This window comes from Rhinolophus sinicus, linkage group LG15 (assembly GCF_036562045.2).
Source record: "Rhinolophus sinicus isolate RSC01 linkage group LG15, ASM3656204v1, whole genome shotgun sequence".
NCBI classification, from domain to species: domain Eukaryota; kingdom Metazoa; phylum Chordata; class Mammalia; order Chiroptera; family Rhinolophidae; genus Rhinolophus; species Rhinolophus sinicus.
Genome location: NC_133764.1, coordinates 45,604,050 through 45,631,864, shown reverse-complemented (window position 1 = coordinate 45,631,864; position 27,815 = coordinate 45,604,050). Strand labels below are relative to the sequence as shown.

At 56.0% G+C, this 27,815-nt stretch overlaps 1 protein-coding gene across 7 annotated transcripts; it reads left to right on the top strand.

Annotated features, from left to right (window-relative positions):
* Nucleotides 1–1,441: 1,441 nt before the first annotated feature.
* Nucleotides 1,442–18,874, top strand: TBKBP1 (TBK1 binding protein 1). Of its 7 annotated transcripts, none has more exons than XR_012492058.1 (12): nt 1,442–1,590; nt 3,469–3,727; nt 4,153–4,275; nt 4,528–4,632; nt 5,690–5,870; nt 6,431–6,606; nt 6,805–6,866; nt 7,097–7,171; nt 15,283–15,401; nt 15,638–16,368; nt 17,342–17,660; nt 17,777–18,874. XR_012492058.1 is itself a non-coding variant. In XM_074319641.1 (12 exons), the coding sequence occupies exons 3-12, from the start codon at nt 3,503–3,505 to the stop codon at nt 17,468–17,470; spliced, it is 1,926 nt and encodes a 641-aa protein (XP_074175742.1). In that variant the 5' UTR covers nt 1,451–1,590; nt 2,956–3,094; nt 3,469–3,502; the 3' UTR covers nt 17,471–18,874. The 7 variants fall into 7 exon arrangements, 6 of the variants coding, with proteins under 6 accessions (XP_074175743.1, XP_074175740.1, XP_074175745.1 ...); XM_074319641.1 differs by adding an exon at nt 2,956–3,094 and having other exon boundaries at nt 1,451–1,590; nt 17,342–18,874; XM_074319642.1 differs by having other exon boundaries at nt 6,434–6,606; nt 17,342–18,874.
* The last annotated feature ends 8,941 nt before the right edge of the window (nt 18,875–27,815 follow it).

Genomic DNA, 27,815 nt, shown 5'->3' with positions numbered 1-27,815 from the left:
CTGCCTAGCCTTTGGGATTAGTGGGGTGACAGATGTCCCAGCCGGGTAGCCTTCATATCTAGAGGGCAGATGGGTTGTCCCACATGGCTCAGAGAAAGCTAGTGCCTCAGAGAGCAAGTGGCTGACCTGCCTTCCTGTTCTGGACTATAAAAGGAAACCAGCAGGAGGAGGAGGAAGGAAGCCAGAGAGAATCCCCTTCTTTGAAGAGAAAAAGTCCAAGGCCTCTGCTGGCTCTTCCTGGGAGGAGAAGCTCACCCCTCAGTCCAGTCTCCCTGCAGTGGGGCAAGATGGCAGCTGCTGCTGCTTGAAGCTCACAGCAAGCGAGAAACCTTTGCTTTCCTCCTCTCCCCCTTCCAGATTCATCCCTCCACTCTCCAGGAGCCAGAAAGGTAGGCTCAGGTTCCCAGCAATTTGAACTCTCCTTCCAGATGGGAGGCCTCACAGCTAAATGCTGAGCTTACCCAAAGCCCCCCTCCTCAGCCTATATACCCTGCTTCCAAGGTTGGCTTTTGTCAGGGCTTATCCAGAGTCCTCCAGAGTTTCCCCCATCATTCCCTATCTGCAGCTAGGCTGATCAAAATGACTCGTTACTACCTGGAGTGTCACAGAGCACTTTTAGCTCTGATCTCCACTCTTCCTCCATGGTGGCAGGGGCTGGAAATTATCTCCAACTTTATTCAGAGAGGTTAAATAACTTGCCCAAGGTCATACAGTGGGAAAGTGGGAAAAACAAAACAAAAAACCTTGCGTCTTCTGCTCAGCAGTTTGTTTTGGCAGGTGCTCAAATAATCTTTGTGGAAAGGGTGAAATCTGTTGTTTCTTCATTTCAATGGTCTGCACATGCTTCTGTGTGTTGGGGAAGGGGACTGTGTAGGGAGGAGGAAAGCTGTTCCCAATCTTAAATGAACCTTTGACCTCCTTAGTTCACTTTCACTTCCCAAGAAGTTACTGCTGTAATCTCTCCGACTGGATTCTATGATCAGTGTATTTATTACCAGAGCAATGCCCAAGAGCAATGAAGAGTAGGTCTATTTTCCTTCTCAAAGAGCAAAAACCAAAAAATAAAAATAAAAAAATCCAAATAGCCTCACTTGCCCCCAAAATATACAGCCCCAGAGCAAAAATCAAAGCAGCACCTGAGCCCTGGCACGGTCCGCAGACGGCCCCAACACACACCGCCCCACGCCAAGCCACAGTGCGTGAGGGAGGCGTCGGGGAGGGGGCGCCGAGCGCGGGCCCCGCGCGGCAGGGAGCCGGTGGGCGCCGGGCACGTTGCCAGGCCGGGCCGCATGGCGGGGGGCCGGCCGCCCCTCGCCACGTGGTGGTGGTCGCGACGGGGTCCCGGGCGACTTCCCAGCTGGAGAAACCCGGAGCAGCCGGGGACGAGGAGGAGGCGGCGGCGGAGGAGGAGCGGGGCGGGAGGGAGGGAGGGGGGCTGGGGGGAGGGATGGGGGGTGGGGAGAGACCCGGCGGCGGCGACAGGGCGAGAGCAGAGCGCGGTGCCAGGGGGGTGGGGGCACCGGTGCCCGTCTGGGGAGGGAGCAGGCGGAGGGGGTAAGCTGCGCTTACAAGCAGGAACCCGCGGCAGCTGTGAGTCCCCGGTGGGGCTGGGCGGGGGAGGGAAGCGGCGCCCCGGGCCGGGGGTTGCGGCGGGGGGATGAGGAGGTGGCGGGGGGTTGGCCAGCAGTTGGCCCAGGATGGCGGGGAGGGGAAGGATCCGGCGTCGGCCGCCCTCATACCTCCCCTTTCGCCCTGCTCCGCCGCTCCTCAGGCCGCACCGCCTCCCGAGCCCCTACCCCGGCCCGGGGATGGCGGACTCCAGGCCCGGCCAGCAGCGGGGGAGGGGGCTGCATGGTCTCGGTCCCCGAGAGGGGAGGGGCGACAATTTCTGTCGGCGGAGCTGAAGGGGTTTAAAGGGCGGCTCTTAAAGGGGCCGCAGAAGGGTCCGGGGCCCGAGGAGGCACCCCCACCCCCATCCGCCTTTCGTGGCTCTCACTCTGGGCCACTGGACGGAGGGGAAATGCAGAGGAGGAAACAGTTGTCGGGGCGGCCCAGGGGACAGAGTCCCCGCTAGTGGGGTTGGGTCCGAGGTGACAGGCAGGGGGTCTGGGGGGGGTGTGGTGAACGCTGGCCAGCGTAGTTGGGGGTAGGGGACCGACCTGGGGAGGAAGGGGTTAAAGGTGGGGCCAGCCCTACAAACGCGCACACACTCCTTACTCAGACCGGGTCACACGCGTTTTCCTGGCACTTAATGAGGGGGGCGGTATGGGGGCCCGGACTTGCGTCCACTTCACTCCAGGCTCTGCTGCCTGGCTTTGGGAGGTCGTGGACCCCACTGTCTCAACTCACAGCTCAAGAGACCCCTCTCCTACGCGCTCACGGGCCCTGGCGCGCGCACATACACCTTGGACATTCCCATAGTGCCTCACGTGACAGCCGGCCCCGAACGTGCCCACCCTTCACACACGCTTACGCACGCGTGCACACACGCGCACACACAAACACACGGCCACTTCCCAACTCCATCTCGACCCCCACCCGAAGCCCTGAGAAGGCACTCATTGACTGTGACACACCTACACTCATTCACAGACACACACACTCCCCCACACATTCCAACTACAGACACATTCATAAACAGGGCTAGGAGAAGTACACATGCACCCCTTTGCCTAGCCTACTGTTTCAGGAGCCCTGAGTCATTCCTGCCCCCTCCCAGAGCTCCCCATTTCCCTGTGCGCAAGCCCACAGGCAGGCTTGAGAATTCTTGGATGGTCCTCTTCACCTGGGCCCTGGTCCTCTCCCAGTTCCCCCTTCCCCTCTGTGTACCCTGTGACACTCAGCGAGGACTTCCTGTGGGTCCCAGATCAGGGGTGAGGAGGGCCTGGAGGGTTGCCACAGCCCGGGTGTGAGTGGGGGAGGCATTTCCTTTAACTGAACTCTGGGATCCTGCAGGAGGAAGCCGGGAAGTTGGGCGGGGGCCCAGCAGAGGAAGTGCTGACAGTGGTGGGGCTGACCATCCTAGAAACACTGGGCCTTCCTCAGGGAGGAGCCAGGGGTGCCAGAGGCCTGGGATGAGGAGCTTGGCAGAGAGGTATTTGGGGAAGTGAGACCTGGGGTGGAGAAGGGGCTAAGGAGTGAGTCAAGGCAGGCTGGGCTCCATGCGTGGAAGGCAGCTCTCTTCTGTCCACTCTCTGGGTTCTGGAAGGAGCCCTTCCCTGCCCTTCTCTGCTGCTAGCCTGGTTTACTTGTCCCTACTTGTCACTCCAAGTCTTCACCTGGTCCCAGTTCCTTCCCCCCAAAGGCTGCAGAGAAGAGGAGATGGGGCTTGGTAGTCTGGGAGGGGGTTGTGGGAAATGGGGCAGGACCAGGCTGTCTCAGCAGGTCACAGGGCTCCTCAGCCTAGGATGAGTGGTATCAGGGACAAGCTTCAGGCTGCCCTCTACACCGTCGCTCCTGTTCTCCCAGGAGGCCCAGAGGGCCCGCAGCCTGAGCCCTTACCATGGAGTCCATGTTTGAGGACGACATCAGCATCCTGACCCAGGAGGCCTTGGGGCCCAGTGAGGTGTGGCTTGATGCCCCTGGAGACCCCTCGCTGGGGGGAGACATGTGCTCCGCTTCCCACTTTGCCCTCATCACAGCTTATGGAGACATAAAGGAGCGGCTAGGGGGCCTCGAGAGGGAGAATGCCACCCTCCGCCACCGTCTGAAAGTCTACGAGATCAAGGTCAGAACCTGGAGATGATGGGGTTCTGGCTGTATGTATGGGGGCGGGGTGCTGCTGGGTGGTAGGAATGGGGATCCAGCAGAGATTATAGAGATCCAAAAGAGGGGTCAGGGTACAGACTGTTAGAACTTGAGGGTCTCCCATGAGGGATATGGCCACTCTGGATGGGAACTCCAGAGAGGCCTACGCCTATCAGGAAGGGATCAGGAGGGATCCTCTTTGGAGAGGTGGGATCCTGGATCTAAAAAAGATCTGGTTAGTGGGTGACACCTACAGGCCCATGGAATTGGGATGTACAGATCCCACTGGAGGGTGGAGGGAGAGGCAAGGACTCCAAGGCAGGTGGTGGGATGGGGGCACAGTGAAGCTGAAGCCTGGGCAGGGAGCTGGGCACCAGCTCTCCTGAGGGCCTACCCTGCCCACAGTACCCGCTGATCAATGACTTTGGAGAGGAGCATGGCTTCTCTCTGTATGAAATCAAGGATGGCTCCCTGTTGGAGGTGGAGAAGGTCAGCCTGCAGCAACGGCTCAACCAGTTCCAGCATGAGGTGAGCCCCTTGCAGGCCTCTGGCCTTCCCTGAATTCCTTGCTCCAATCAATTTCTGGTATCTCCCCTGCCCCCCAGCCTCTGGCCTTTTGTCCCCTTGATCAGAGATGACTATAGTCCTCCCTAGACCTGGCTGCAGCTCCTCCCACCCCTCCACTGGGTGCTGGGAGTGGGGGTGGGAAGCACAGGGAGCTGCTCAGCCCCCAAGTCAAGGGTGGGCCTGACTGTGGCATGCACCCCACCCCTTCTTCAGTTGCAGAAGAATAAGGAGCAGGAAGAACAGCTCGGGGAGATGATCCAGGCTTATGAGAAACTCTGTGTGGAAAAGAGCGACCTGGAGACAGAGCTGGGGGAGATGGTGAGGCCCGGAGAGCCAGGGTGGAGGGTATGACCCTGGTTGTATGATTGTGTGCCACCCCGTGTGTGTGTGTGTGTGTGTGTGTGTGTGTGTGTGTATGTGTTTGTGTGTGGTGTCACCAAGATGTGTTCGTGTGTGTCTGTGAGTGACTGTTTGGCCCTGTGAGTGGGGCTGTATGTGTCATACAGATGGTAAGTGACTGTACATCCTGGCCATGCAGTGACCATGCAGTGACAGGTGATTATATGAGTGACCCTATAGAACATTGTGTCTCTATGTGTATGTTTGGCTCTCCTGCTGGATTGACCCCATGCCTGTGGCAGTGTGCCTGGAATGCTGTGTAGGTGAGGGCAGCAGTGACCAGAGTGTCTGTGGATGCTGGGATGGGTCTTGGCAGCATGTGTGTGATTCTGGATTGGGGTGGGCAGGCATCTGAATCAGGAGACATGGTCTCTGCCGACTCCTAAGCTATGACCTGGGTCCCTTAGCATCAGTCCCGCTTCTGAAAAATGGGGCAAGTAATAATAATCTTGTTGAGCTGTTGTGGGCAGTCATGTAAAAATGCTTTGTTTTAATAATCGTAAACACTTACACGGCACTTGTTATGTGCCAGGTACCATTCTTATCTCTTTAGATAGAGTTACTCATTGTCATCCTCCTAACAAGCCTAAGCAGTAGGTGTGGTTGCCCCCGTGTTAGAGATGAGGCAGATGAGGCCAAAGTGGTTGTCCGTATGCAGATGGAAGCTACTATGCTCCTGGTGGGGGCGGGGGGCTGAGTGTTCTTATACGTGTCACTGTGTTAGTCACAGGGACAAGGCATTAACTCTGACCTTGCATGGGGCAATAACTGGCAACATCTGCATTGCGGTTGCTGGGAGAGGAGACCTCACACTCATGGCCACTTGGAGGGTAGAGTTGGGATGCATTTCCGGGGGCCTCTGCTCAGTTTGGGGGTGATGACTATCCAGATATGGCAAAGGCCTGGATTTGGGGGGGCCGAGCAGAGGGGCACCCTGGCCCTGTGCAGACACTCACCCCTTTGTTTCCCCCTATAGAGGGCCCTGGTAGAGACCCACCTGCGGCAGATCTGTGGTTTGGAACAGCAGCTGCGGCAGCAACAGGGCCTCCGGGATGCAGCCTTCTCCAGTCTGAGCCCCCCACCTGCCCCTGCCCCTCCCTGCGCTGATCTGGACCTGCACTACCTGGCTCTGAGAGGGGGATCTAGCATGAGTCATGGTAAAATCTCAGCAATCCCTGATTTCCCTGCCTCAAACTCCCCAAGCCAAACCCCTATTTCAGCACCATTGGACACCTGCAGCTTCTTAGATAATGCCTTAAATTTTCCCCATAATCACCCATCCGTCCTTACCACCTGTTCCCTCCCCTCATTCACTATTACCTCAATTTATGCCACTGACATCTATCTGCCTCATCCCTGGTTACCCCCAATGTAATTCCTGTAGCTGCCAGCAGAGGGCACCCCCACCTCGAGTCCCCCTGCCTGTCTTAGGTTTTGATTGGGAGAGGCCCCTGAAAATGCTTGGAGACCTGAGTCTGGGCAAGGAAGCCCTTCAAGAAGTCATCTTATTTTTTCCCTGGCCTCTAGGAAGATTTGAAAATGCAGCTCAGCCCCTCTTTCCTCACTGCCCTCACCCTGGGGTATCTGTCCTCTAGTTGTTTCTCTTTGATCCCTCATGCTGCAGTCCTCACCTCTTTCACTTTGTGCTGATCTGGGAGTCAGTGGAGGGTGCCCAGCAGCTGGACCCGCAGCCTGACACTGTCCTCTCCCCTGCCAGCAGGCTGGCCAGGCCCTGCGCCGAGTGTGAGTGAGCTGGAACGGAGGCGCCTGGAAGAGGCTCTGGAGGCTGCCCAGGGAGAGGCCCGGGGGGCTCAGCTTCGGGAGGAGCAGCTCCAGGCTGAGTGCGAGCGGCTACAAGGGGAGCTGAAGCAGCTGCAGGAGACCCGGGCCCAGGTAAACGGCAGTGGGGCACCAACCCCGGGCCTCGACTCTGGCACCTCCACAGCTCCACAGAGGTCTGGGGACAGCTGGAAACAGCCTTTTGGAGGTTCAGGACTTCCTCACTGGGTACAGACCAGCCCTGGGAATGGTAGAGAAGGGAAGTCAAGGCAAGGTGAGGTTGGCATCTGACTTCCCAATTTTCCCCTTTAGGATCTGGCCTCCAACCAGTCGGAGCGGGACATGGCGTGGGTGAAAAGAGTTGGGGATGATCAGTAAGTCATGTCTGTAATCCTCTCCCTCTTAACCTCTATACCCCAGGAGTGACAATTCCCAGGTCCCCCCTTTGGTTGACTTCTCCCCCTTGGCGTTGTTTGAGGGACCTCTCTTCCAAGCCATCAGAGTTGGGTTGCTTGTATGACTCTGCATCCTTCACAGGAAGGAGTTGAGGTTCTCGGGTGCTCACGTTCTGACAGGTTCCCTTTGCTTTCCTCTGGCACCCAAGCCTGTATCTTCTCAAGGTGTCAGGGGTTGAGAGAGGCTTCCTCGGTGGCTTTGCCGCTATGTGCTGTATCCCCAGGTAAGTTTTTGGGCCTCTCTGGGGCTGCATTTTCTGTCCCATTAACAAGGCTCAGCCATTGGGTTAACCCTCCCCTCCCCCACACGGAGGAAGGAGATGGTCTCTTTCAGGATTTGTGGTGCCTCGTCTCCTATCTCAGGAGAGAGAAAGCAGAGACTTAGAGTTGATGGGGCTTTCTTCAGGGGAATCAGAACATACTCTGCTGGGGTGTCCCTTTGGAATTTTGCCAGGAAAGAGGGGCAGCAGAAAGTAGGGAGGGAGCTATGCCAGTACGGAGCCTAATGGGGGCTTCTGGGGCAGCACTGGGCAGCAGGGAGAGGGTGAGTGGTGCCCTCGCAGCAGTGAGCATGGCGCCTTTCACATCCGCACCCAACTCATCCTCTCCCATTTTCTGAGAAATAGAACGAAAACCTCCTTCCGCCTAAGCCCTCTCCCCTGAGGTGAGGTATGTGGCACAGACTCCCTACTTTCATTGGAGGGGAAGACCAAGGCCCAGAGAGGGGCAGGAACTCACCCTCTGTCACACAGCATACTAAACTATAAGACCCCAGGGGTCCTCCCCCCAGCAGGCTTCCTCCACCTTCCTCCCAGCTTCTGGCCAGTTGGGGATACAACTCACCTCCCTCAACACCCTGGGGTGAGGGCCTGGGTGGAGCTGTGATAGCTGGGGGGGTGACAACCCACTTTGTGGAACTACTGGGTGGGACCCCTTCGCTAGGCTGCTGCAGGGTGTTCAGAGCCTCTGTAGAGAGGGTCCACCCTAGCTTGCGGCTGGGGCTCAGTGACAGTCCTCACCCGTGTGCCCGGACATGGAACATGAACACACACACACACACACACACACACACACACACATTTAGAATCTTAGCTTGCCCCAAAAGTCACACAGGGCCCTTTTTGGGTCACCGAGTCCAACCCCTCTTAGAAGTCTAGCAGTGAAGACTCCCCCAGCAGCTGGACTTTTGTGGCAGGGTGGATATCTGAACAGCCAGGCTTCGAATCCAGGGATGCTGGGGTGCTGAGCGGCTTTGCTTTACTGACTTTAGCTCTCTGGCCCCATGTTTCCCTCACGGGCTCAGAGGTCAGTCATTGCTGAGAGATGTGAGAAGAAGGTGATGAGGGTGGGGGCAGAGGAGGGGTGATAGATCCCACAGGGCCAAGGCTGTGACTGAGTGAGTGACTGAAAGAGAATCCCTCCCATAAGGTGCTTTTGGAGATCCGATACTCCATGCTGCTATTCTGGCCAGAAGACCCCCTTTCTGTCTCCACCCCAAGGCACCTGTCCCACCCAGTCCCTTTGGCCCGAGGGAGCTGGACTCTGCTCAGGGGCTGGCCTGAGCCCATCTTACCTCCCTTACCTCCTGGCTCCTCCCTTCATCCCCGTGGTTCCGATTCTGCCTCAGGGCCTCCTTGACCTCTCCCTGGGGCCAGCCAGGCCCTGCCTGCCCAGCTTCACACTTCCTTTCAGGCCCAGCATCTCTGGACAGTCTCAGCTTGGCAAGAGTTAATTCTCAGAGGAAGTCCTTACTCCCCCGTAGTTTTATTTTCTTATAAACTCAGCTCCTTTTGGTAATAGGTCGGTTCCCGAGTGCTGAGTATTCCCGCCCCTGTCCTCCCACCTGAGGAGACCTCAGTCACCTGCTGTCAGCTCACTTTGCCCCACCAGCTCCTCTTCTTCCTTCTACTTCTGCCTGACGCTCCAGGCTAATGGGAATTTTATGTATGGGTTTATGCAAGAGAGGAATGCAGGGGCTGGATTGTCCAGGTAAGGTAGCAAAAGCTGAGGAGAGGGCGATGGAAATTCCTGAGTCCAACCTACTCCTATGGGAATCTCCTGTGTCCCTGAAAGGTTCTCACCCATTCCCGGTTTGGACACCTCCAAGGCAGCCAGTTTTATTGTTGGAATCCTGGCTGTTAAGATACGCTTCACCCCCCATACTGCTCCTGCCTCTATTAATTCTCCTCCTGGGTCCTACCTATGCCGAGGGGCAGGCCTGAGAGGCAGCCTCAGCTGCAAGGTGTCCCCATCCCTCCCGTCCCAGCCCTTGGCCCACAAGCTCTGGTCATCAATATTCCTCCAAAAATAGGCACCCAGACCAGACTTGTCCAGGTCTGACCTCTGGGCAAGATTTCCCTGCCGTTTGGTTAGCCTAGCACCTGGTGGCCAGTCCCCGGAGGGACAAATGGCCCTAGAAGAAGAGCTGCTGGGGGTCACTCAGGAGCCAAAGGCAGGTAGGAGTGGAGACCACTCTGCTCCTGAAGATGCACTGGGAGATAAAGACCCCAGAGGGTCCCAGCTGAGGTGGGAGGTGCAGAACCCGTGGCCTGTCCCCTCTGGGCCCACCTCAGAGTCATAGGTCTTTCTGAGGGCGTGGCCAGTGCTGAGTGGAGGGGGGCTCTTTCACTGGGCTGAGGGCTTCTAATGGGCAGGGGCTCAGTGAAGGGAATGAGGGCCCAGTGAGGGAGGGGGCTCACCTGTGAGAGATCCACATGAGAAGACATGGAGCTTAGTATGAGTGATGAGGGGGAAAACTATAGGTCTTTCTTTTTCCCCAACGTGGGGGGCTCAGTGTTGCAGCCTGAACCCTTTCCGCCCACCCCCCATACCCCTCTCTCCGCCCACAAGCCTCTGCGTGGGCTGCGGTTAGTGGTGGGGGAGAAGTGTGAACTCGGAGAGAGAAGATGGAAACTCTGCACAGAGGTCAAGGGCAGTGTGGGGTGGGTCAGGACGGAAGTCGGAGACCCCCATGTACCCTGAGCTTAGCCTCATGCCCCAGAAGCAGCGGGCCCAGGGCCTCCCCCTTCATGCTTCTCACCCTCCCTACTTCCTTTATTTCAAGTCTCCTTCAGCCAGGGCACCCTGTGGCCCTCACAGGAATTAACCCCTGAGTACTTGCAGCCTTGGGGGCTCCCCGCAGGTGGGGAGGGGCTCTGAAGTTGGGGCCCACCACTCCCACCTCATTGTGGTCTGAGGGATTGGTGGGCTTTGAATCTGTCTCTGGTCCTTTCCCTGCCAGGGAGGCAGAGAGCAGCTCTTACCCGTGCTTTCTCCCTAGATGGGAAACTCTGCATCCTCCCCTCTTGTCTTCAACCAAAGTCATTGAACCAGTGTCTCCAGAAAGTGTCAAAACAGTTTCTCCTTCCCCACCCATTGCCTAGGCACTCCCTTGATTCTCTATCCATGCCAGACACTAACGCTAGGCACTTTACCTATAAAATCTCATTTAATTCTCACAATAAACGTGGTGAAGGTATTGTCCCCTTTTATAGCTGAGCAAACTGAGGTACAAAGAAGTTAAGTAATCAGAGAAGTGCAGATACCAAGCAGGTCCTGAGCAAGCGGGGCAAGAGTACCTCTGTGGTGTTTTTCTTGTTCAGGTTCTTCTTCAGGTAGGAGGCCCTTAAAACAGGGGCGACTAGATGATTTGTTGACCAAACCTCATCACTTTTGAAAGTGAAAGGGGGTACTATTACTAATTATGCTGGGGTGACTAGCGTGAGTCAGGACAATCCTGGGCACCCTGGGATGTGTGTTCCCTCACATAAATGAGGACTCTGGGTCCCGGCCTCTCTTGAGCTGCTCAGTTTGGCTGCATAGGGGATATCTAGACACAGTGCACATATGGCTGTTCTGGAAGCCTGGCGAGGCTGCCATGAAGAACCAGGCTCTGTGGATCACAAGTCATAGCTGGTCGGGGAGCGTGAAAGGGCTCAAGACGCCTGAAAGGAAGTGGTGGAGCATTGGGCTGTTGCAAAGCGACTTCCTCCTCTCCCCGGCCCGCAACCTCAAGACCGCTCCACGGCCTGGTGCCTGTGGTCCCCTCCCCAAGGGTCGGGCTGGAAGACTGATGCTGGGCGTGCCTGTGGGTGGTGGAAAGTTTGGTCCCTAAATTTACCCACAGTGTGAGGTGGCTGGGGGCAGCTGAGGGCAGCTATGGGCAAAGATGGAAAGACTAGACATGCTGGATTTCTGTTTTCCTCCTGATTTTGAGACAGTTGCTGATTTTGACACATGGCTGGCTCTGATCCTGACCCCAGTCCTAAGCCTAACACTGATCCCACCCCAGACTCGAACCCTATCCTCATCCGAACCTGAACTCCATCCACAATCCTGACCAACACTGAGCTATTAATCCCAGCCCTAATCTGACCTTAACCCCAGCCTCAATCCTGACCTCAAGCCTATCCCTAGTTCTAACTCACACGCCAACTCTGGCCTAAATTCCAACCCCGCTGCATCCTCACTGTGGCTCCAGGGGGGCACAGAGCACCCAGTGAACTTCCCTGGGACAGACTCTCCACTTGGAAGCCCATGTGTCTACCAGCTGGTTTGGGGCAGAAAGAGGCCTTTTATAGAGGACTCTGACCTTTCTCATCTCGGTAGCTTTATCAACAATAGTGAAGATTATTATTTCCAGATGAATTTTTGAGATCCCTGAATTACTCGTGGAAAGAATGAATGAACGGATAAGTCAATGGAGGGTGGAAAGATTTGCAGTGGAGAACGCCTTCCTGCCAGCTCTGCCATTTGTACTCTGGCTCCTCTGAAGGTACCAGCCAGCTCAGCAGGCTGAGGTGCCAAGAGCATGTTTGAATCCCTGCTCTGTGTCACCACTGTTCTGTGACCTTGAGCCAGCCTCTCACTAGCTCTGATCTTCCATTTCCACATATGTCTGGCACCTTCCTCTCCCCTCCCAGGGCAGGTGTGGTGATGCTCAGGGTTCCCAGGTCACTCTGGAGGTGCCTAGCCTCTTCCTCCTCCTCATCTTTTCCTTCTGCTGCCTTCCTATTTCTCCTTTCCCCCTCTTTCCTGATGCTTTTGGAAGGCAGGACATATATATAGCTGAGTGGTCAGTAGCCTGGACTTTAGAGTCCAGAAGACCAGAGCTCCTATTCCAGCAACTCCACTACTACTAGGCTTTATGTCTTTTGTCAAGTGACTTAACCTCTGGAAGCCTCAGTTTTCTCATCTGTAAAATGGAAATAATAGTAGCAATACTGTAAGGTTGTTGTGAAGATGAAATGAAGCTTTTATTAATAGCACAATGCCTGGCCTCTGATAAGTGCTTATACACTTATCACAAAAGGATATCTGTGATCCTTTTCTCCCTGGTTCCCTCCCAGGTTCTGAAAGACACAGACAGAACCGTCCCCCATAGCTTAAGCAATAAAGAAGCACCGAAATGCAGCTATCTGCTACCGTTCACCTGACCCATTCTTCCTGAACAGTCGCAGGGGTGGAAAATAGCACTCAGGTGTGGGCCATGAAGCCAGGAAATGGAATGTGCATTCAGGTGCACGTGTGCGACTCTTAGTTGTGTTGTGAAGTTGAGATTTTTTTCCACTGAATTGGCAGTGTTTTCTAATGTGAGTCATTCAGGTCGTTAGCGTATTTTGCAGCCCGGGCCTGTGCATCTTGAGGTAGGGAGAGTCGCCTGATGAAGTGGGAGGTCCCAAAGGGCCATGGGGCATCCAGAGGCCAGGTCCCACCACCTTGTTCAGTCTCAGAGGCTCTGTGCTGCCAGAGGCTCTATCAGGACAGTCCCTGCTTGCCCCAGGCACCCAGTCAGAGCTGTGAGAGAGACCGGACATTCTTGACCAGGGGTTCCTTCCTTCCGTGTCCTGCTGCCCTTCCATGTTTTGCTGAGAGGAGGGTGCCAGGAGCTCGGCAACTGAAACTAGGCTAGCTCCTGATAAGGGGAGGAAGGCAAGCAGGGGAGAGATAGGGACCTGGGAACTGAGTGTGGCAGGTGAGATCTGCGAGGTGAGGTGTGAAGGCAATGACCTGTATCTGTCACCTGAGATACAGCAGTGACTGCAGATAGGGAGAGAAAACGTGGCTGCTTGGTCAGAGGAGGACGCTCCATTATTAGTGCCCTGGCCAGAACCCCTCTCACCTTCACCACTGGGGGGGTTAGCATGATACTCCAAAAGCCCCCAGTCTGATGGGGGAGACACAGATCCCACCCTCAGATTGCCCAGGTTTGAAGTGGGGAGCCTTCCATTGGGGAGTCCCCAATTTAATGTGGGATACACAGACTGGACCTCCCTGGCTGATGGGGGAGGTGGCATTTCTTCCCATGAGATGAGAGTGGGGGGACAAAGGACACATTTAGCAAATGCAAGGGCTGAGATGTAATGGGATTGAGGGCTGCGGCACCTGGGCAAGGGTTCCCAAAAGGATTCCTTCCTCTTTGCTCCTGTCCGTCCCTGTCCACCATCAGATAGGTAGTGAGCACTCTCCCCCTTTAAGAAATAGGCATGTCCACCAGAATCCCAGCCTGTTTGCAATAATTTGGCTTTGGCTCAAATGGGTTAAAAATAGTTTTGCTGTGGGAGGGGCCATTGTCTCTCCCACCACCCAGCTCTGCCCCAGGATTAGTAAGAGAGAGCCAGCCAGTGAGTGGAGAGTGAGAGCGAGGGAGCTCAGTCACTATCTACCCTCTGCACCTCGGCTTTTCCTGCCCTCTGAAGCTCTAACCTCATGACTTCCCCTCCTCTCCTCTGGGGTCAGACACACTCACACTCACTCACTCACTCACACTGTTCCCTCACATTCACACTGGCCTCACACCTACCTTCACTCCCTCCTATCCACGTATGTCCTCTCTCACAAGTCTATTACCATGGGATGGGGCCGGGCCCTCAGGGTCTAGAGAACCCTGCACCCCATTCCTGCCCAGGGCCCCTACAGCCCCTAGGGCTAAAGGGCCTCCGCTGTGAAGAGATCCATCTGGAGTGGCTGAGCCTCTGCCTGCCACTTCCCTCCAGCTCCCATTTCCACCAAGTTCCAGAGTCCCTTCTGGACTCGGATCCAAGAAAACCAAAACTTCCATCTCCCAGGCTCTGTCCAAGCCCAGGACCAAGATAACGGCAGTGCCCCAGGGCCACCGTGGAGCACCTGTGAGGTCAGGAAGGGCTCTCTGGAGGTGTGTAGGCCAGGCTGAGAGAGAGGGGGAGGGCAACGCTGAGAGTGATAACCTTCAGAGGTTCTGGGTCAAAGTGACCCAATGAGGAAGGAAAAGAAAGTGGGTGAAATCTTTGCCAAGCTCAGAATCTGTTCCAGCTCCATCACAGTAGGTGCCCAGGAGGTCTGAGCGGGAAGTAGAGGGAGAAAGGGAAGAAGAAAGAAAAAAGGACCAAGAGGCTCAATTCATTATTCACTTACTGAATATCTACTGGGTCCAGGCTCTGGACAAGGTGCTAGCAATAGAAATACAGTGATATAATCCTCACCTTTGAGGAGCTTCCAGTGAAATTCCAGAACAGGGCAACCTTTGATAAGTGTTCAATGTGAGTGGCGCCCCCTGGAGGTGTGTGGTCCACAGCAGCTATTCACAGAGATCTCTGCATAAAGGATTCCCTGGAGCTCCTGGGAAATGCAAGGTTGAAAGGAGCTCAGAGGCAGCTTTGAGGAGGAAGCAAGGACAGTGGATCTGGAACTGCGCAGACTTGGGTTCAAGTTTATCAGCCGGCACCTTTGGCAAGGCAGAAGGCCAAGTCTTCATTTACAGAATGGGACTTTTCATAGGCTGTGCAACAGAGGTCCCCAACCTTTCAAAGGTGAGGGTTCTTCACGGACCCCCTGCCCCCAACACATGGATTATGTTTCCACTTTTAGTACATGCTCTTTGAGAAAATTCACACTGACAAAAGCTACTATAAATTCAGTGCAGCTTTTTGATGAATCTGTATTATTCGTCACCACAGCTTCTGCACAGATTAGACACATTCACACATATCTACGTGAGATGTGTTTAGGCCACACGCAGTGCTCTGGGACACATGGATTCAGGGACCCTGGGAATCACTGAGTTCCCCAGCCCACAGCCTGGGAACCTCTGCCCAAGCCCCAGGTACCTTTCACTGGGAGGAGTGAGAGGCTTCCTGGAAGAGGTGGCATTTAAGGTGGACCTTAAAGCCCAAGAGGATTTCTGCAGTGGGGCTAGGAGGGCCATGGAGGGGAGGAGATGCCTGGGCAGAGCCAGTTCTTGCTCCACAGCTGTTACAGTAAACCCACTTCCTTTCTCCTCTTTCCCACTCCCTGCCCTCTGACCCCAGTGTGGCAGGCTGGGTCAAGCTGTGACCTGGGGGTCTTGGATGTCCTTCAGGGTGAATTTGGCGCTGGCTTACACAGAGCTGACGGAGGAGCTAGGCCGGCTGCGGGAGCTGAGTTCTCTGCAGGGTAGAATTTTGAGGACTCTGCTGCAGGAGCAGGCCCGGAGTAGTGGTGAGATGGGGCAGGGCAGGGGAGGGGAGGCTGGACCCCGCGGTGGGGGGACCTTTGGCTGCCATCCTGCATCCTGGGGCTACCCTCGGCTTCCTTGCCCGGTGCCTAGTCCTTTTTTCACTCACGCTAGGAGGAGAGTGGGTGGGCTTTGGTCGCAGGCAAACACCTGACTCCCCAGTTCTGGCGTCTCTTCCCACCACTGTCTCCTGCCTGACCTGGTCCTACTTCTCTTCCAGGCCAGAGGCACTCACCGCTGTCACAGCGCCACTCCCCGGCCCCCCAGTGCCCCTCACCATCTCCGCCTGCCCGAGCAGCGCCTTCGTGCCCCCCGTGCCAGTCCCCCGTCCCCCAGCGCCGCTCCCCCGGACCCCCTTGCCCCTCGCCCCAGCAGCGCCGCTCGCCGGCGTCGCCCTCCTGCCCGTCGCCCGGTCCTCAGCGCCGCTCGCCGGTGCCGCCGTCTTGCCAGTCCCCCAGCCCGCAGCGCCGCTCCCCGGGGCCCCCAGCCTGTCCGGCCCCGCAGCCCCGGCCGCCGCCGCCCCCGCCACCGCCGGAGAGGACGCTGGCGGAGCGCGCCTACGCCAAGCCGCCCAGCCACCACGCGAAGGCTGGCTTCCAGGGCCGGCGCAGCTACTCCGAGCTGGCCGAGGGCGCGGGCTACGCGGGCGCCTCCCCGCCCTGGCTGCAGGCCGAGGCGGCCACGCTGCCCAAGCCGCGGGCCTATGGCGCCGCCGAGCTCTATGGCCCCGGCAGGCCGCTCAGCCCGCGGCGCGCCTTCGAGGGCATCCGCCTGCGCTTCGAGAAGCAGCCGTCGGAGGAGGAGGAGTGGGCCGTGCCCTCCAGCCCACCCAGCCCCGAAGCGGGTACCATCCGCTGCGCCTCGTTCTGTGCCAGCTTCCCCATCCCCGACTCCCCCACAGCCACCGCCTATGCCCACGCCGAGCACGCGCAGTCCTGGCCCTCAATCAACGTGAGTGGGACGCCCGCGTGGGTAACAGCTGATAAGCTCGGCTCTCTTCCTTTGACCCCTCCCCCTGCTTCCCTGCTGCGTGGGTAGCCTAGCTCCTTCACCTCCCCCTCTCATGCCCTTTTGTTGGCCGGAATCGGGGCCTGCACCAGGAAAACTTGTTCAGGGCTGTGGTGAAGGGCATGGTCTTCAGTGACAGTCCTGGCTTTGATTCCAGACGCCACCATTGAGCAACTGTGGGAACTGGGACAAGTTACTTATCCTCTCTGATCCTGAGTTTTCTCATCTGCATAATCAGGACAATGGTTACATTATCGAATTCCTTAAGTGGGAGGGTATGAGCCTATGGCCCTCTGCACAGGGCCGAGTGGGGTGCTCAGTAGTGAGCATCTGTTATTCTGAACGGTGGTGATGAAGGCCATGCTAACCCCGCAGGTCGTGGGCAACCCAAGGACAGGCCTGCTCATCCATTCCCTCCATCAGGCCTCAGAGCCCCTGCTCTTTTCAGTCTGTCTTAGAAAACAACCCTATTTCAGGGCTCTATCATTTCACTGAAATAATGAGTTTCCTGAATGTCAGATCTAACCCTTGTCACCTGGAAGGACCAAAATATATTCCAAAGCCAGACAGAAAATTATTTTGGGGATGTACATTGTTTGGGATTATCCACTGCTTTGAATTATCTGGCAGCAGTGTCTTAGTCACTCTGGGGGCATGTTTGGGTCTTGGCTTCCCTCATTACTGTACACGTCCAGGCAGGCTGAGCATATATACCTCCTCATACACACCTCCTGGGGACCCTATGCCCTGGGTCAGGGAGTGAATGCTGAGCTGACCCAGGTGGAAGTTGGGCAGGGAGCCGGGAGGAAGGAAGAGGTGCTGAACAAAGGGTGCTGCAGCCCTCCCTGCCCTGGGTCCCAGGGAAAGGGGAGGCTGAGATGTGGGGACCATAAGTGACTTCTCTCTGTCCTCACAGCTGCTGATGGAGACAGTGGGCTCTGATATCCGAAGCTGCCCCCTCTGCCAGCTGGGTTTTCCTGTCGGGTACCCGGATGACGCCCTCATCAAACACATTGACTCCCACCTGGAGAACAGCAAGATCTAGGGTGCCTCCCCCACCCAATGGCTGTTTCTCTGCCCTCTCTCATCACTCCCAAACACTCTGAATGCTGCATGAATCTCGTGGGGGGGCCCCTGCCCCTCGCGACCCCCAGATACCTCCACTAGCTACCGAGTCAACGTGTGTGCCATCTTCCCTCGTCCAGGCACCACTCAGCCCTGGCTCTTCCCAGGAGGTCAGTTGAGGCTCTCCCCAGCTCCCTGGCTTCTGCTAGGAGGTGGGGATCTAGGCTGGGACTAGGAGGGGCATACCCCACCCAGCCTCTCCCTCTGCCTTTCTGTTCTCAAACAGGGTTGGATCCAAGAAGGTGTCTAGTGCTTGGGCCTGGAGGAGGGGGAGAGTATCAGAGGACTCCAGGAGCTCCCCCAGCCTCTCCCCAGACACCCATCTTTCTCAGGCTGTGCTCTGCCCAGGGAACGCCTCCTTGGGGGATCCCAGAGCCTGCCCGGCACACTGATGGCCAGCTCAGGGCTTGTGGCATGGGCCCCCATCGGGGGAAGGAGGCATCTTGTTTCTTGCCATCCCTGGCAGGCTAGCCCTGTTCTCCCTGCTGCCCACCCTGGGGAATAAGGAGGGTGGGAGAAGAGAGGGAGGACCCTTGAGGACCGGAAGGATCCAACCTAAAGAGGATGCCCTATGGGCCCGGGGGCCCTGCACCATGACCCTCAGGTCTCAGGTCAGGGGACTATCTGTGCCAACCTTCAAGGCCCATGCCCTCCCCCTGGAGCCCCTGACACTGAGGCACAGATTGTTAAGGCAGATCCTCCCATCCCCCCTTGCTCCACTTGAGCCCCTGACACCACAGGTGCCCTGGAACCCGTGTGTGACTCTGCCTCTGTGAGCTGAGTGGGTGTCATCAGCCCTGCCTCCCAGGCCAGAACCTGAGGATGGGCCCAGGGTGCTGTGGAGATCAACTTTAAAAGAGCTAACCCCCTTCCCACACCCCAGCGACCCACATTCCCTCTGTGAAATCTACCTCAGAGTTGTACCCTCAGAAGGACGGGTAAGCAGGAGGCCAGGGGGTCCTCGGGGCTGAGGTGGGGAGCTTCCTACAGCAAGAGCCTACCACCCACGATGAATCCAACCTCCCCCCCCCACTGCCAGCCTCTGCTGGGTGGCAGTGGACGCTATTGTCAGTGCATGTACCATTTTGATCCAACTCTTCCAGGCCCCCCCACCTCCTCACGCTCCTCCCCTCTTCCTCAGTGCAGGGGAGTGAAGGGGTGTGTCAGGCAGGGAAGGGGCCAAGGACTCCAGAGACACATGGCATTGTACCTTGAGTGTTCCCTCGGGGAGGGGAAATGGGGAAGGGGGACTGGAGAAGGGAGGTGGGGGCCCCTGAGCTCTCTGAACAAGTTGGAAGTTCAAATAAAACGTACCTGTTCCATCTGTGCTCGGTCTGTGCCCTCCATGGCTAGGGTGGGGAGAGAACCCTTGGTAGCAGGAGGTCTTGGAAACTGTCTCAAGGATACACCACCATGGGCAAGCAGGGGACACATGAGGGCACCCAGGTTCAAAGGTGATCCTGGAAATGTGGATATGCAAGTGGCCGCAGATGATTTGTGATGTGGAGCTTGTTTAGGACAGAGAGGGAGCAGCAGAGGGTGTCTTCATGACAAAGCATCCACCCCAACCCTGAGCAGGTGTCAAAGACTCTTGAATTCTCCCTCCCTGCAAGTCTGGCAGGTAGAGGTTCTGAAGCCCTGGGGGCTCATTATTAGTAGCAGCTGTTTTCTTCATCAGATGATTTCTGTATGCCAGGAACCAGGCTGGGGCTTCAAAGAGGAAGAACATCCGTGTTCCATGTCCTCATGGGTCACAGCAGGGGAGGGGCTGGGCTCCAGGCTCAGCAGCTGCCTCAGAAGTCTCACAGCCTGGGAGGTCAGAGCCAGGTCACGAACCCATGACTCCTGCCCCAGCCAGGGCTGCCCTATGTCTGCAGAAAGGGCCTGAGGTCCTTATGCATCAACTCTGGATGTCTCTCATTTCCACATGTCCTTGTTAGCCAAGGATTCACTTAAAAGCGAAAGGTTACTCATTGAAGGCCTGAGGTTCAGCTCCAGATCCAGGGCCAACATCCCTTCCCATTCAGTGCCAAGGTCCAGACACCACTGGGGAGACTTCCCAGCCTCCCTTGCTCCTCTGTTGCAGTTAACAACTACAGCTGACCTCTAAAAGTTCATCCAGCCTTGATTCCATCTGCAGCCAAGTGCTGAGCACCAGGAAAGGTAAGAAAAGCCATCCCTATGGGACATGGCTTCACAAGCCATGGGAAAGTTCTGAAACCTCTGGCCCATGAGTGCGCATTGCCCCTTGGTACTCCTCCACCTCAGTCAACTCCCATGGAGGAAGGCAGCATCCAAGTTTTGGGTCTGGTCCTATTTGGGTCTCTGGAAGCATTTGCTAGAAGGGCATGAATGAATTAGGGGTGATACAGGGACACTAGGCAAAGAGAAATGCTAGCCATTGAGAAAAGGGGCAAAGGATGACCTGGAGGCAGAGGCATGACCCAGCTAACCACTTCTGGTCCTTAATTGTGTCTGAAGGTGGGAGAGAACCCAGGGTATCCCACAACCTGGACATTCCCTCTGTCGTCAGGGTGAGAGAAGCAAAGGGACATCGGATGCAGATTCTGGCGGCTTGTCTCCTTGATATCTGGGGACCAGGGAAAGGGGTCAGGTGCAGGGCGGAAAGTTGCTGGGGGCTGGGAGGGAAGTGAGGAAGGGAGGAAAAACAAGTATACCCCAGCCCAGGTCCTGCAGAACCACAGCCTTTCATTTAATGCCCCCCACCGGCATACACACACACATACCCACTGCCAAAGGAGAGGACACTGGGGGTGGGGGACTGGAAGAAGGGCTGGGGAGTCCTGCCAACAGGGCTGTGACCAGGTATAAGGACGCTGGCTCCTCATTTCTTAGTGGGGGGCACAAGCGTCTGAAAGTGTGGGGACAAAGGGGTCTAGAGCTCTAGGCTCCTGGGAAGGTAAGGAGGGTGGGACAGCTTTCATAGAAGCAAAGCAGAAGGAAAGACTCCTATTGAGGCAGGAGAAGGTATACCCGGTGTGCGGGGGACCTTCTCACTCCCACCAGCACAGACCAGAGCCAGCCATAGCGGGGTGAAGGGGGCGTGGGGGGGTAGTGAGGGGGACTTCACAGACCCCAGCGGTCCATGGTTTGTCTCCAAGTGCCCAATGAAAGGCCAACACCCAACATTCTCTCCAGGTCTAGCCCCTCTGCCCTCAATCTCTCCTTCAACCACCAGTTGTCCCTGCCTCATCTTTGGGGACCCTGCCGCCCTGCCTCTCTTCCCCCAGGATTTTCTTAGCCAGAACTACCATGGAGACCCCTGCCTGGCTCCTGGTCCCTGTGCAGGCTGTGTCAGGCGATCAGCTGAGAAGAGCAACAGCTCCTTTGAGAAGCTGGGTGTGTGTGTGTGTGTGTGTGTGTGTGTGTGTGTGTGTCAGGGAAGAAGCTGATTGCCAACAAAAGGAAGGAGAGAGTGTGAGTCAGCATGTTAATGAGAAACACCTCACCCCGCTGATTAGGCCTAATGAAGAAGAACAGAGGAGGGGGGGTTTCACTCAGTGACATCGCTATAGAATGGGGTGGGGGGCAGAACAGCGTCCCCAGTCCCATTTCTCCCTCAGCAAGGACAAGAACAGAGCAACTTTGGTTACTGCAGGAAGAATTGAGGTCAGACACAAGAATGAAATGTCAAGGGCAAGGGGATTCTAATTGGACGGGGTGGGAAAAGACATCTGGGGGCAGAGACCAGATCATGTAAGGAGAGTGTGTGAGATCCTCTAGCACCCTGTCCCCTTTCCTGCCCTTCCCCAGATCTCTCTGTGTTAACCAGAGAAATTCTTGGCACTCAGACCTGTGCCCCCTGGTTGCCCAAGTGCCTTCTGAGATTTAACCGACATCTGCACAGGGCTGTAACGAGGCTGCTGAGAAAACTCCAGTTTGTGCCCCTCCCATGGGCAGTCTGGGAGAGGAGGCTCTGGTTTAGGGCATAGACTGTCTATGTAGATGTTAATGACCCAGGGAGACCTGGCAGGGCTGAGGGCACAAGGGGGCTGGGGTAGGAGAGGACCTGGGCATCCACTGGGGCCCTCTCGGTCATCTTGGTGGCTGCCCGTCCTTGTGGCAGAAGCAGAAGTCCCTGAGAACAAGAAGAGGTACCCCACTCCATGCCAATTCAGCCAAGGGAAAGGGTACCAGGCGCATCTCACAGATGTGCCAGTTGATTGTGTGAGTGTGCTCATGGGGGGAGGGCGGGGAGGGGTTAGGAGGGGGACAGGATGGGTGTCGCCAGCACCTCCAACACCTCCTAATTTGCATTACCACTGACACCCTTCTTGACCAAGTAAATGGAGCCAGAAATAACAAGGGGTGAAGGTGGTTCCCTGAGGGGCCTTTGAGCCATCTTTCCTTGCCTCCAACACTCCCACGGTGCTGGGGCCAAAAGGTCAGGTCTTTTGCAGCCTCATGGAGGGCCCAGGGAGCAGGGATACACCCACTGTTTCTCCTCTCTCCTCGGACTGGGCAGACACCCCATCCTGGCCTCCCACTCTCCTCAGTCCCAGACACCCCAGCCCTGCCCTTTTTCTTTTTCAGAGCCTTCTCCACACACCCTTCCCTCTTCTGGAAACCTGGTCCCTGGTGTCCCTCTCATAGCTGTGATGACCCCAGCTCTGTGTCCACTGTCAGGTGGGGCACTTCCCAGGGCAGGGCCCTAACTGCCCCGACCAATCTTGGAGCTGCTCAAGGGAATGTTCTGCATAAGACACAATAGCAGGGGAATATGTGAGTAGATTCTAGAACTGGCATGAGGTGGACCAGGGTCTAGTGTGAGACCTTAGCCCTAGGGCTGTGGGGTGGAAGGTAGAGGGGACTCCTGGCTCTGTTAGAGGCCTCTGGTCCAGCTTCATTGGGAGGTAGTTCCTAGGAGTCAGGCCTTTCTCTTGTGAGATCCTTGGAGAAAAGGACCAGGACGGCTCTATTTAGACATTTTTTACCCCTGCCCCAGCTACTACCACACAGACTCCCCCAAAACACATTTGGTGCTCAATTTATGTGCATTGAATTTACTTCTGCCCCAAAGAGGGCAGGGAACGATGAAGCTGCAGACACAGCTTGGAGGCAGGAGATGATGGACATGATGGGCCCAGGAAAGGGAGGCTCCCTCTGCCAAAGGGGTCCTGAGACCTGAGAGGGGCAGGGGGTGAGGTTGGAGGCAGAACAGAAGGGCCTGGCAGGGAAACCAGGTCACGAGAGACAGCCAGAGGGCTGTGAACACACTGTGGGAAGGAGCAAAGGATGAGCTGAGAACTTGCCCCACTTTCCCCCTCCAGAGATGCTATTTTGGAGAGAGAATATATGCAGTGCGGTGTGCAGGGTGAAGGGAGCATGCCACTTCCACAGGGGTCAGCTGGACCACCTGCTGCCTGCACTCTACCCAGCCAGCCATCTTCACTGGCCCTGCCACAGCACTTCCCTCCCCATTGGGAAAATCTTGCTTTTGAACACAAGAGGAGAAAGAAGGAGCTAGGAGATTTGCAGCTGGCCTCTGGGCACCCCATTGAGGGCCCCCGGGCCTCAGACCTAGGGAGACCAGGTCTATTTCCACTACTTCCTTGGAATGAAACTGTGGCGTGTACTGTGGGGAATGGGGTGAGGCAGGCACCGGGTACAGCTCATCAGCCTGAGCTCTCCTTGCCCCCAACTCCACAGTTAGGCACTCTGCATGGATTACCCTTTCGCATGAAATGTCAGAGCGCATTTGGTATTAAAAGATGCCAGGACAGAAGGCATTTCCAGGGCTCGCTGGGTTGGCCGACCTGAGGTCCCAACCCTCCTGGTAGGGAAGCCTATCCTGCCCCTTTGGGCCAAGGAGGTTGGACAGAGGTCAGTGTGAAGAGGAACCCTTGCTTGGCATGAAGGGAAATTCCTGTGCCCTAGCTGAAACCCTCTGAGGAGCCCTGACTCATTTTGGGACAAAAGCTCCAATGCCCTGTGGGTTTCTGTGGTGGCTGGGGGCAGGGGAAGATAGGACGTGTAGATAGATGCAGATAGAACAGAGAGAGAGAGCGGGCTGGGGATGAGTGGAGACTTTTGTTTTCGTTTTTGGAACTTGGCTCTTTTTATGCTGGAGTCCAGCTTCACCTGAAGGAGCAAGGTTGGCTGAGATGGGAAGAAGGCTCACCTTCTAGTCAGTAAGGTGCTGGGCATGGCCGCAGTAGAAGAAACATTAGGTTAGACTTTAGGAAGAACTTCCAGGGAAGACACTGGGGCACATTTCTGAGCTGAACCAAAGCATCCAGTTCCCTGGATGTTTTCCAGCAGGAGCTCCCTCCCACCCTCTAAGGCTGAGGAGTTTGGGCTGGCATTGGGCCAGTGCAGGCCAGAGGCAAAGAGATGAGCAGAGTGACCCATTGCAGGCAGTGGTCCTCTGAAGGCTCCAGGGAGGAGGGAGGAGGGAGGGCTCAGGCCTCAGAAGACATATGTCCCCAAGCCAGACCGTGCGTAAGGGACTTGAGTTAGATGACCATAGGTGAGAAAGTCTGTCTCTTCTCTCAGTCCCTCTCCCAAGTCCTGTCTTCATGCTTGTCTTTTTCTGGCCTTATAGACGATGCAGTGCCCCCAGGAGGAGGGGAAACAGCTATGGTAAAGGAGAGACTGGCTTCTTCCCCCTGTGCCTAGAGCCAGAGTCCTACAGGACTTCTTGGCAGGGGAAATGGGGTCATGGAGCCAAATTCCCTGGGGGGTGGCCAGAAGAGTGGCAGGCGGATGCAGGGAGTCCTCTGCCAGAGCCCCCTGCTCCAGAGGGATGCCCAGCCCAGGCTTGCAGCCCACAGGTGGGTAGGGATAATTGAATGACAATCATTTCACCCCCCTGCCCCCGCCTTGTGGCCTTGTGGGTGTTGCAGGAGTTGAACTCTCTAGCCCCCAGACAGTAAAAGAAAACTGTGGATGGGAGGTGAGAGGGAGAATCAGGAGATAGTGTGAAGGAGATAGTTCACCCAGAGGCATGGGTGAGGGGCAGGGAAGAGGACAGTGCCCCCAGGTGCTGGCCTTTCTGGTGTGCCCAGTACACACAGAGAACACACCTGGGGGATCAGAGAGCCCCTTGCCTGCTTGTCATCCCACAGCCCCCTGGACTGGCAGGTGGTTAAGCCTGAGGACAGAGGGGCGACAGAAGAGACACTGAGTGGGACTTGGTATAGGGAGTCTCAGCACCTCACCCCCTTAGTCATTGGAGCTCAGGGATTTGTCTCAGGTGTCAGGCACAGCCATAGTCTGCCACAGTGGGCACACATGGGTCTCCTCCCACTTTCCTCCAGACTCACTCTGTCATACTTAGCTCCAGATACAGAAAGCCCACAGTCCCAGGTACACACACACACACACACCCTTCCTCACTTACCAGGCTTGTAATGACATTCACCTACAGATACACACCTCTTCCCAACACATACAGAGTCTCACATGACCAGGAGCACAGTGCCACACAGGTATGTCCCAGGTGCCACAGGGACATAAGCACATTCTGCCATGTATTCACACATGACCAACACATGTGAAGTCCCACGTACACACGCAGGCGTACGCTCCTGGCTTTGAAGCTGACCTCATTACCCAATGGTGTGCTGGTAAATGCTTAACAAGAGGCTCCCCCACTTAAACTGCCTCTGTGACAACACTGAGCGTTTGGAAAAGACACACATTATCAGCTCCAGCCCACCACTCCGTTATCCTTTATAGAAATCACATGATAAACCTTAAACACAGATGGGCAGCCCCCAGGAGGGCTGCACCTGGGCAGCTGTGACTCATTTGGGTAGCTTCTTTCCCCATGGGGGTGCCTCCTCTTCCCTAGCTTCTTGCAATCCCCACTCCTGTCCAGACCCCACTTTGTGCCCCTCTCACTTCTCCTCCTTTCCTGTCACTCGGGGCTGTGAGCTGTGGCTGGTACTCAGGCAAGTCTCTCACCCTTGCTCCCTCCTTTCTCTCCTTGCCATGGCCACAGATGTGGAGGGCAACAGGCCCACAGCTCATTCAGGCAGGCTTCCAGGAGGAAGAAGGCAAGGCGGTGTCACCTGTTCCCAGAAAAATGCTAAACCTCTCTGTGCTCAGATGCTGAGGCCCTGTATCTGTCTCCTTGTACCTGGCCCAGTCCTGGTTACCGTATTTGTCTCCCTGGTCATTGGGTCAAGGAGTCTGGTCAATACTAAAAACCACGAAGGAGAGAGAATGCACACCTTGCTGGTCAGTGAGGGGAGGTGGTTAGAGCCTGTTCTGAGAGTGAGGACTTCATTCTAACCATGCTCTAGGAACATTGCATCACTTCTCAGAGCTTCCGTTCCTCAGTTTGAAGAAAAAAAAAGGAAGGAACTAGACGAGGCTGTTTTAATTTCCTTCTTGGCTCTGACATTTTGGCTTTCTGTGTTTCCGAAATTCTTCTAAAATCTACTCTGTGAGAAGTAACCCTTATTGCTAATCCTGATCTTTTCCCAGCTCACGAGGGAGGTGAGCACACGTGGCCTGGGGATTGCAGGGGCCACATGGGTGCCACAGCTGAAGGAGCTGGAGGCTGGGCCTGGCGTCTGTAGGTTTGGGTTTGGGGCCTGGTAGGCCATGTACATTTGGGGACCCTCCAGCAGCTTCTGTTCTCCTTGCTATGGCTCCTGAATTATTCCTGCCACACATAAATGAGAGGAAAAGCCAGGGGTGCGGGGGGAGGGAGAGAGAGGAGCAAAGGAGGCAGGGAGGCAGGGAGGGAGGGAGGGAGTGAGGGAGGGAGGAAGGAAGGAAGGAAGGAAGGAAGGAAGGAAGGAAGGAAAGAAAGAGTAGAGGGAGAGAAAGAAAGAAGGAAAGAAAGAAAACAGAAAACAAAAAGAAATGAGTTCACCTGGCTCTAGGAAGCAGCCAGCCTAATCAGTGAAGTTGCCAGGGGGACATGGAGGGGACAGGGGGAGAAGTATTCCTAGCGGTTACAAACCCTTCCATGTGAATCTGTGAAGTAGGGGCAGTTCCAGGCCCTCCTGGGCTTGAGCTGAGTCGTGTCAGGGCAGAACTGAGTGCCCCTGGGCAGGGGCTGAGGTCCGGTGCTCAGGGTCTCTAGCTCTGCTTTGCTGCTCCTGGAAACAACTGAAACCACAAAATTGGCTTGTGGTCGGGTGACTATCAGTCATTGCTACTCAGCTTGGCTTCCTAGGATGACTAAGGAGGTGGGAAACCCTCCTATAACCCCCCCAAATTTTCAGAAGAGTCAGAGGCAGAGATGGAAAAGTGGCTTCTTTTGGAGGTTTTTGATGGCTGGCGAGCTCCCAGATGGCAGGGCTATAGGTACTGCATTCTAGAATGTCTGTGGGCCCAGGGGTTTGGACAGTCTTCAATGTAGGGGTGACATTATTCCAGGGCTGCCTCATCGAATAGTTTGCAGGTGGGGAGGGGCTGAGAATGAGGACCCTTGGGTTCCCCAAAGAGTCACCTTTCAATCTGCCTCTTCCAGCTCCAATTCCCTAGGGAGTGGAGAGCCAAGTTGGTGCTGAGGGTGGGACAGGACACAGTGGGTCACACGAGCAGGGCCTGGGTATCCGCCTGGCAGTCCATTGGCATTCTCCCACCTCCCTCCCAGATGGTTGTGTAACCTGGAGGCAGTCCCCTCCCCTCTTTGGGCCAAGTCCCCCTGGTAGTCTTTCGGGCAGGGGTGGTGCAGATGGAAGAAACCAAGCTGTGAATGCGAAGGCCCAGCCACCCCCAAACCCCAAGCCCACATCAATGTCACCTAGAGTTTGACAGGGCCTACCTCTCCATCTTTCCGTCAGGAAGAGAGCACTCCGGTGATCCTGAGATCAGGGTTGAATTGGGATGGGTAAAGGAGACTGTCTTTTTTTCTTCTGGATATTCAATGGCTGTTGGTCCCTTTTCCTACCTCCTCCTCCAGGTGCATCAGTGGTACCAGCGCCCAGGGAGGAGGTCCCATCCCCTCATCTCAATGCTATGTCAAGTAGGGTAAACGCATCCTTTAGAAAGTTTTGCCATTTTTATTGGTTTGTAACATGTAAAAGGATGAAGTGCGCTTGCCATGCAATTACACAGCAAGAGACGTCTCCAGTCCCCTTCCCCAGGCCACCACCCAGACCCACCCATAGAGGACACTGGAAGTGCCCAGCTGTGCCTGAGTGTCCCAGCTGCCTGGTCCTCCCATTCTCTCTGGGCTGAGAAAACGAGCCAGGAGGCTGGGTTCTACCCTGGCTCAATTTTCCCTTTTGGTGACTCTATCACTAAGCCTCAATTTCCTCTTCTTGAGATGAAAGACTTGG

Coding starts and splice junctions, on each gene's coding strand:
- TBKBP1 (XM_074319639.1), top strand. CDS start 3,503: ATGGAGTCCATGTTTGAGGACGACATCAGCATCCTGACCCAGGAGGCC. Junction 3,728..4,152: donor TGAAAGTCTACGAGATCAAG/GTCAGAACCTGG, acceptor CCCTGCCCACAG/TACCCGCTGATCAATGACTT. Junction 6,607..6,804: donor TGCAGGAGACCCGGGCCCAG/GTAAACGGCAGT, acceptor TTTCCCCTTTAG/GATCTGGCCTCCAACCAGTC.